This window comes from Drosophila teissieri, chromosome X, assembly GCF_016746235.2.
Source record: "Drosophila teissieri strain GT53w chromosome X, Prin_Dtei_1.1, whole genome shotgun sequence".
NCBI classification, from domain to species: Eukaryota; Metazoa; Arthropoda; class Insecta; order Diptera; family Drosophilidae; genus Drosophila; species Drosophila teissieri.
This window is the reverse complement of record NC_053034.1, coordinates 1351286-1359310: the sequence shown is the minus strand read 5'-3', so window position 1 is coordinate 1359310 and position 8025 is coordinate 1351286. Positions and strand designations below refer to the sequence as shown.

The 8025-nt window shown below is 53.0% G+C and overlaps 2 protein-coding genes across 2 annotated transcripts; one reads left to right on the top strand and one right to left on the bottom strand.

Annotated features, from left to right (window-relative positions):
- Nucleotides 1–242: 242 nt before the first annotated feature.
- Nucleotides 243–2473, bottom strand: LOC122623164 (BTB/POZ domain-containing protein KCTD5). Its single transcript, XM_043802143.1, has 5 exons — nucleotides 1892–2473; nucleotides 1139–1324; nucleotides 1013–1078; nucleotides 760–953; nucleotides 243–399 (listed from the first exon to the last, which is right to left on the bottom strand). Exons 1-5 carry the CDS (start codon nucleotides 2075–2077, stop codon nucleotides 387–389), a joined length of 645 nt encoding a protein of 214 aa, XP_043658078.1. The 5' UTR covers nucleotides 2078–2473; the 3' UTR covers nucleotides 243–386.
- Nucleotides 2474–2586: 113 nt separating this feature from the next.
- On the top strand, nucleotides 2587–3291 carry LOC122623165. Its single transcript, XM_043802144.1, has 3 exons — nucleotides 2587–2861; nucleotides 2927–3127; nucleotides 3184–3291. Exons 1-3 carry the CDS (start codon nucleotides 2756–2758, stop codon nucleotides 3243–3245), a joined length of 369 nt encoding a protein of 122 aa, XP_043658079.1. The 5' UTR covers nucleotides 2587–2755; the 3' UTR covers nucleotides 3246–3291.
- Nucleotides 3292–8025: the final 4734 nt, after the last annotated feature.

The window sequence follows — 8025 nt, the reverse complement described above, 5'->3', positions numbered from 1 at the left end:
TACAGTGCGCAAAACGGCCACAAGGGCGAGAATCGAATCGCAGTGGTACCTGTTAACTTTGTCTCGAATGCAAATGAAGCGTAGTCTCCCTGCGGGCTCTGCTTTGGTGATTCCGGCTGATCTTGGTGGGTGATCTGTGACTGTGCCTGTGCCTGTGGCTGAGTCTGATCTGATCGCGTGTCGTGTGGTGTGGTGTGGTTTGTGGTGGGTGATGTGGCTGTGGCTCGGGCTCGGTCTGTGGCTCGGGCTTCCTTGGCTGCATCCAATTTGTGTTGGGTCGGTGTGGTTGATTGTGTTACTGATTGGGAATGAGTTTGCTGAGTTTGCTGATGAAGGGGAGTTCGGTATTTCAATTTTCAGGGGTTGTATGTGAATATATAGCGCGATTAAATTCCAAGACTGTAATTAAACAGAGATAAAAAGAGCGTAAGTCACAGACAGGCGAGGCAATGTACTACAGTCCTAGAGCATACGAAACTCCTATATACAAATATGGTCTACATTTAATATATTGTGCGTTGCTAACGTAGCGCAGCGGAACAAGTCCACTGTTAATTGTTACTTCCGCTTTAACATAGAGTACATGTGTCATGTGTATATGCTTGTCGGTCTTCGATATGCTGTCAAATACTCGGCACCAATATCCATTGGCCATTGGTCACATAAGACAGCACACCCGAACACCCAAAACGGGCGCCAGCAGGGAAACAGCGAAAAAGAGCGAGAGGGCGTTGTGTCGCCGCCCTGCGATTGGCTTACATTCGCGATCCCTTCTGCTGCAGGACCTTGGCCCGGTCGTTGAGCTCCAGCTCCCGCCCGGCCGTCGTGCCACACTCTTTGGAGACCACGCACAGGAACTCATTGTTCTCGAAGGGCCCGTAGTTCGTGTACTGTTGAGCTGATGTGCTGATGAGCTGCTCGAACCTCCAGCCGTCCGACAGCGTTGAGATCATCTGCAAAATAAGGATTAATGATCAGATTTGTGGAGCGCTCTATTAAATCAAGGACTCACCTGGGTTAGTTCCTGCTCGCGGCACTGCAGCACGCGATAAACGCGCTTCTTGTCCGCTTGGGGTCGCTGGAAAAATTGGCACGGATTAGTGGGGATTGATAGGGCTGCGTAGTGAGGTTGTCTCACCTGATCCCTGTGCAGGATGCACTCCTTCAGCAGCGCTATCAGCTGCGTCACGTTGTAGAACTCAGCCTCCTCCAAGACGCCTTCCTCGGAGACGCCATCGATCACCAGCTTGCCGTGGCGCAAATAGTTGAGCACGGGTGCAAAGTATTTGGGGTCTCTGTCGATCAGGTAGGCTCCTGTCTCGTCCTGTAAGCGAATCATTGATTAGTATTGCACGTCCAGTGATGGGCACGCGGGTGGCAAAGCTAGTTGATTCGAGCATCGACGTTGGTGAGAGGGGTCAGGGCACTGTTTATTTATACAAAAACGGAATAGTCAGAGCATGAGAATGTGCCTGTGTGCCCCTGCCACTGGAATTTCGCGCTGCTTGGGGAGCCATCGAAATGTTTGTTTGCCGATTGGCCGTGTGCATGTTATAATTATTGTCATGATGATTATTTGGTCTGGCCCGCTTCGAGGGGGTTGGGTGACCTTCTGGGGGCAACACTGCAAACTAGCACACTCGGCTGCAGCTGCAGTTAATGTAGGACGCTCTCTCGCGCTCTCTGGGCGAGCTTGTTGCTTGGCTGCTTGTTTGTGGCTCTTGGTTCCTGGCCCCCGACCCCTGGGCAAAACCCCCGGCCCCCCCGAAGCTGCATGACCTGCTTTGGGTCATGTGCGCACTTTTCGGTTATCTCGAATGGACTTATGAAGTGTGGCTACTGAATACACTGGGGACGTGCCATGTGCGCACATGGGGTAGGGAACACTCACCCGATCCGATATCAAGTCGCAGTCCTCCTGAATCAGACGGGAGAGGAACGAATTTGGGTCACGGGAGAGCGTCGTCTTGGTGGTGAGGAAGTAGGTGCCGCCCACGTTCAGCTTGACCCACTGGTCGGTGCCCTGTTTTTTCAGCACGTTGGGGCTCTTTCGCGAGTTTATGAACACCGTGCTCATAGTGGTGGTGGTGGTGCCGCTGCTGCGCTTCGGGTGCTCCGCTGGTTTGGTGCTTCTTTGGTGCTCCTGCTCCTGATCCTGCCCTACTCCTGCCCAGCTCCTGTCCTGCTCTTATTGTCCGCGCGAATCCCGTTGCTTGCTGGCGACGACAGCCTCAGCTCATGCTTTTCTTCTTCGCTTGCGTCTTTGTTGCGTTGCTGCGCCTTGTTGGCTGGCCTTCGACTGCGTCTTGCTCTTGCACTCGTGCGTTGCCTCTTTTTGCTGGGGGACTCCACTTGGGCACGCTGACTGTGCTGATTGCGCTGCTTATCGTCTTTTTTTTAGTTAACTTGGACTAATTAATTAATTCATTAATAAACAAGACCGTTATCGATAGCATGCGTCTGCCGATGTCTGAGCTCATCGGGTCTGCAGTACCTCGATAACGGAGGCCTCATTTCCCTGCGTCTATCGCGTTTTGTCGGCCGTCTGGTGTCGTAATATCGAACGGCGGTGGGTGCCCTCGCTAGGTCGGTGTGTGTACGCGGTAAAATAAACTGTGTATTGAATATCGATGTATCGTTGCGGACGTGCGATACTTTCAGTTGCAGCCCATGGTGAGTTTCCCAAATTTAAATTCAAACTTTTGCTTAGTCGAGAGACCAGTTTGTGCGTGGCTTTTGGACCATCATCACCACTATGACCGATCTTCTGCCGCGCTTGTTGGTTCTGCTGCTGGTCTTTGCCAGCGTCTCCACCTCTCCGATGCTGTACAAACTGAATCCCGAAGAGAAGTACGAGGCAGGTGAGTTCTCCGATATGATGAGTTGCTCACTGTCTCCCCAACTGTTATTCTGCCCTTTTCGTCAGACCTGGTGCCCGTCTCCTCCACCGTAATTCCGCTGACAGTGCTGGAGGTGAGCTACGGAGCAGGTGGAAAGCCCAGCGAGGAGTACAAAGCGGCCTACCTTCGTAAGCTGCGCAAACAGGTGCTTCAGCGGACAGAAACCGGCGAAAACGTGGGCGTCGGCGCTGGCGTGGGCGAGGACGACGAGGATATCCTGATCACAGGTGGGTTTCTCTTCAGTCGTGCACCCGATCCTCCACTGATGCCTATCTAATCGTAGTGAAGTCGCAGAAGCTGGAGAAGGCCAAAGTCAAGGCCGTTCCAGCCACGCAGGCGGACTGAAGTGTAGCAACTTGGTGCTGGTTTTCGAGCTGATGTCATGGCGTACTTCGCATAAAAAACAACTAACCGAATCGCCGCAAATCTTGTTTTGACTTGGGCCTAATTGGGTGCGTGTGGGCGTGGTAGATGACGCAGCTTGGTTGCGGCACACGTAGGTGCAAAGAGGCGAAAGCTACGACGGAGTCGCAGAGTTGACAGGAAGCTGCTCGGAGCGGAAGGATGTCTGTTGTCAACGAAATCGAATCAAATATAATGAGCTTGGGCGAGGAAGCTCCCCATTCGATTGGGATAACGACGGTAACGACGTTGGGATAACCTCCACAGCTGCTGGGGGACATTAGAAGCTGACTTGAGTAATTTCACCCTTGGTCAGAGGCTGCAAAATCTGAGCAGCACAAAGGAAAGCGAGGCATTAGGGAGCCAAAGAAGAATTTCACAGGGAGGAGCCGATGGGAATGTCTGCTGGCGTGTGCGTGCTTTTGAGGCCAGTTAGTCAATTCCCCCGGCCGCCGCGCTCCCCCATACCCATCTCTTTTGCCTTTCTAGGACTCAGGTGAGACCTTCCTGCTAGGCTGCCTGTCCGAACAGAAGCTGACAAGCACATCGGACTGCTCTTTTTCTTGCTGCTATCTTTGAGCCCCTCCTGCTTTGTGCAGAGCCGTCAATGTAGCTGTCATGGGCAAGTCACAAGTTGCATGGCCACTGAGGAACGTGTCACCACCAGGAGGCATCCGTGCCTCCGTTCACCCCATGCACACCCACCTGAGAAGTGAACCCTACCGGCCCAGAGCGTCGTGGCTGATTAAGCGCACAGAAATGCTGATGGCAGCCAACTATTTTCGCTATTTGTGCACTTGCCTCCGGCACGTACTTAATTTGAATACAAAGCATAAGGGTGGTGGGTGTTTGCGGGACGGGTGGGATTGAAGTCTGTCATGTTTGTGGCAAGTGCACGCGGATTTAACCGGAGCACTGAGCACTGCCCCCAGGGGAGACCAGGGAGTCAAGGGAAACGGAGGCAGCGGTGAAGAAGTGTAAACTACACGTAAATGATGTTGTCACTATTCCGCCCTCCGTCCGCCCGCGCCCTCCTCGACAGCCCACTTCACTTGGCGCAGCTCAGCTCAGCTCTTCAATCTGATTTCCGTCGTCGTTATTACTAGTAGTGATCTGCACATTTTATGCTCCACTTACCGCAACGGGGCGCTGTGATGAACCAATTAATAGCTGGGCCTATTCAATACGAAGTGGTGATATCGCGTATACGCCCACGCGCCCATTCAGATGTGTGTCGCTTGAGAAGATGTTGATGTTGATGGTGGTGATGGTGATGGCGTTGCTGACGATGACGACGATGATGATGACGACGATGGTGCTCCAGCGGCACACTGGTTTTTGTTGCTGCTGATTGTTGTCAGCGACAGATGCCATCAAATCGAATGTCAAATCGAATGACGTGTGAAGTAATCGTTGGCGCGGTGCCGCTTTTAATTTGTGGCAAAGAGAACACTCCTGACAGACGATGCGGGTGCGGGTGGGGGTGGTGGTGGTGGTGGATAATCCCTTCGGAACCTGTTTGCGAATAATAGGGAATCAGCGTGTAAGCATTAAGCTGCTTGATGTGTAAATTTCTAAGCTACGGGACACTTACTGGAGGATACACACCGCTTTGGCATGGACTCAAATTTATTTTGAAAGCAAACTAAATTTGAAAAAAGGCTTGCCGGAGTTTAAAAGCCAATCAAAAATGAAACTACCTGCAAAATCAGGTTGGGCCATGGAAAATGCTCGCGTGCGAGGAAGAAACGGACCTGGCTATGAATTTGCACACAATAGCAATCTAATTCCAGGCTTGACTGGGGAAATGAAATGTCATTAAGTCCCGAATTTGTTTCGTTTGCCTGATTGAGGGGAGTGGGGCGGGGGGAAATCTAATTGCGGATTTGGGTCGCGTGCTAGGCGAACCAGCTTCGGATGCAGTTGGTCATCCCGCTGGCTCCCAATCCTGTTGCTGTTTCTGATTTCAGTTTGCCCTCCCCCTAGCCCTGTTTGCATTCAGGGGGAGATTGTGTGGCGGCGATAGCTGGATAGCTGGGAGATCGCAGTTACAGGATTCGCCTAATTGACCCACGTCCTGTGCGGGCTTTTCCGTGTCCTGCAGGCGACTGGAGCGGCCTCCAATGTTGCGGAAAATTACTTTAAACGTGGTTTCCCATGTTCCGATTCGCCGAAATTCAGATTTCTGTATGTGTTCATCAGGGACATGGTCTAGGGAATATAGAGGGAGTGCAGGGAGTTCGGGGAGTACAGGGAGTACAGGGAGTTCGGGGAGCATGGCCGAAATGTCTTTTTAAATGCTTCGAGCCTTGCCAAACTTTGATGGGCCAACTCTCGCTCTGACACACTTCGGCTCTCTCCCTCCCTCTCGGCTTTGTTGTGCGTGTGTTCGCTTTGATATAGTGGTGGGTAGCGGGCGGAGCGGGGCGGGGGAAAACCCTTCAGACTTCAGATTCCCGACTTCACAGAGATGCCTCGCAGGCAACATCGGCCCAATGAAATCAGCGTCTGGCAAACAAAATTTTACTAAATACACACACACACAGATGCTCACTATGTTCGAAAAGGGAACATAATGCAAACGAAATTATAAGAAGTGAACGCCAAGGGCGGAGGCAGTGGCAGTGGCAATGGCAGAAGTAGCTCAAAGCGCCACGCCCACCTCCCCCCACTCCCAGCCACCCGAAATCATCAGCTAGCCTTATTAATCGAGTTTTCAATGCGATAGAAAAGCACTCGCATCCATCAAAGGCCCCCAACATCCCAGCCAGGTGATCGAAGACAGCAACAGAAGCCGAACTTATTTGGGAACAGCAGCAGGAACAGAAGCAGGAGCAGTAACAGGAGAAGGAGCGGGACCAGGAGCAGGAGCAGGAACACCCAATCATCTATCATAGAGAGCGCTTCCACGCCCCACTCATTCAAATCTAATCAAGGAGTACACGTCGCTATCTTCTTCTGGCTGTGCGTTTTTACAGCCAATTTATTAATTTGGCAAGTTAGGCAGAGCCACAAGCACCGCCACATCTACATCCACATCCACATCCACATCCACAGACGCAGACCACAAAAGGCGACAAAGGCGCCTGGAAGCTCGACGGATGGCAGGGGCGGCAGCGGTGGGAACAGGGCTGCCGCAAAGCGTTTACCCGCCGCTTTGGTTTCTGGCGAGCGGAAGCAGGATGAAATCCAAGCCGAAACCGAGAGGCCGAAACCTAGCCCAGACGGACGAGCCCAAGTCCGAAAGCCGAAGGAAATCTGCCAGCGCTTGAAGCACACCGCACGCGATGAGCGTCGTGGTCACAGTGGTTACTCGTTCTTGTTCATGGCAGGATGCAAAGTCAGCCTAGGCTGCCGTCCATCAGGCAATATTCTCAGAGATGGAATGTATACGACAATTCGTTGGCTTTGAAATCGAATAAAATCTGCATCCAGTCCGTCCTATTATATGCCCAATTATTACGCCGTGCGCACCACGGTGGCTTGTCGACGCAAGGGCGAGGTACTAGGATGTACTAGGCTCCAAGTCCTGGCGCTCCTTTGCTGCCGCCTGGCTGCGCAGGGAGCATGCCGCCCAGCATTCAGTTGGCAAGTGGCGACGCCGTGCGTAAGAAGCCAAAGCCAGAGAAAGCTAAGGCTGCCTGGGCAGCCTTAGCCACGGCGTCAGAGTTTGGATCGGAATCTGAATCTGAATCAGGAGTCGCAGTCGCAGGAGCAGTACCAGTAGCAGGAGCGGAATCGCACAGAGTGCGCACAATCAAAACAAATCAACACGTGGTTTTCGTCCACCTCTCGAGCAGTCGAACGGTGGAGCAGTCGAACGGCGGAGCAGTCTAATGGTCCAACAGATGAGGTCGAGGCAAGACCCAGTAGTCCTGCTCCACCCCGATGCGTCCTGCAGCCCCAGCATCCTCCATCTGCTCCCCAAAACACAAAAAAAGCGGCGCAGACGCAAAGACCCGAAAGCAGCACTTCGGGCGTTGCCAGATGCCGCAGGATTGTCTGCCTGCCATTCCGAACTCGATTTTCGCAATGCGGGAATGTTGAAAACAGTCACCCTGGTGACATCAAATGCCCGAGCAATTTGAAGTAGGCGAACTAATCGAAAATACCCCTTTGACAAGTTTTCCATTTTGATGGAGGCTTGTTTCCTGACATGTCCTGATAACAGATTCGAAAGTGGCGTGATTGAGGGTTGACAGATTGATGACTTTCACTTCGCCGGGTGGCAACCACGCCAATGGGCTTGGCACGCGATTAGCATCCAGAAGAGAGCAGAAGCAGAAGCAGAGCGAGAGAGAGAGCAGAGAGAGAGAGAGACGCGAGAGCAGGATATTACGTATACGCTGCAGGAGGGCGTGTTACAAGCCGAAATGAAACGAAAACGAAATCGAAACCAAGTCAATGCCTCTCTCTCTGTGACATTGACAGTGCTCGGTGGCCCCTGCGTACGCCCCACCGCGCCCGTTCCGTCGGAAATACGAGACCACTTCGTGTCCTTCGCGCTGGGGCTGGCATCCGCTCGCAGGAGCAGCGGGGGCAGCGGGAGCAGCAGGAACTGTGGGAGCCGTGGAAACTGAGGAAGCTGCGGAAGAGTGCTTCCTCTTGCTCGCGACAGAGGCGGCTCCATGGCTGCCTGGCAGTGCCATTCGGTGGCTCATCGAATTCAGTCCGCAGAGCGCGCTCCGTTCCGTTCGTTTAGCTCGCTCCGTGCCGTTCAGAG

Excerpts from the sequence above, each read along its gene's own strand:
- LOC122623164 (XM_043802143.1), bottom strand. The coding sequence starts at position 2,077 with ATGAGCACGGTGTTCATAAACTCGCGAAAGAGCCCCAACGTGCTGAAA. Across the intron at positions 1,079-1,138 it reads GCATCCTGCACAGGGATCAG|CGACCCCAAGCGGACAAGAA; the intron begins GTGAGACAACCT and ends CAATTTTTCCAG. Across the intron at positions 954-1,012 it reads GCGAGCAGGAACTAACCCAG|ATGATCTCAACGCTGTCGGA; the intron begins GTGAGTCCTTGA and ends CTTATTTTGCAG.
- LOC122623165 (XM_043802144.1), top strand. The coding sequence starts at position 2,756 with ATGACCGATCTTCTGCCGCGCTTGTTGGTTCTGCTGCTGGTCTTTGCC. Across the intron at positions 2,862-2,926 it reads CGAAGAGAAGTACGAGGCAG|ACCTGGTGCCCGTCTCCTCC; the intron begins GTGAGTTCTCCG and ends CCTTTTCGTCAG. Across the intron at positions 3,128-3,183 it reads CGAGGATATCCTGATCACAG|TGAAGTCGCAGAAGCTGGAG; the intron begins GTGGGTTTCTCT and ends ATCTAATCGTAG.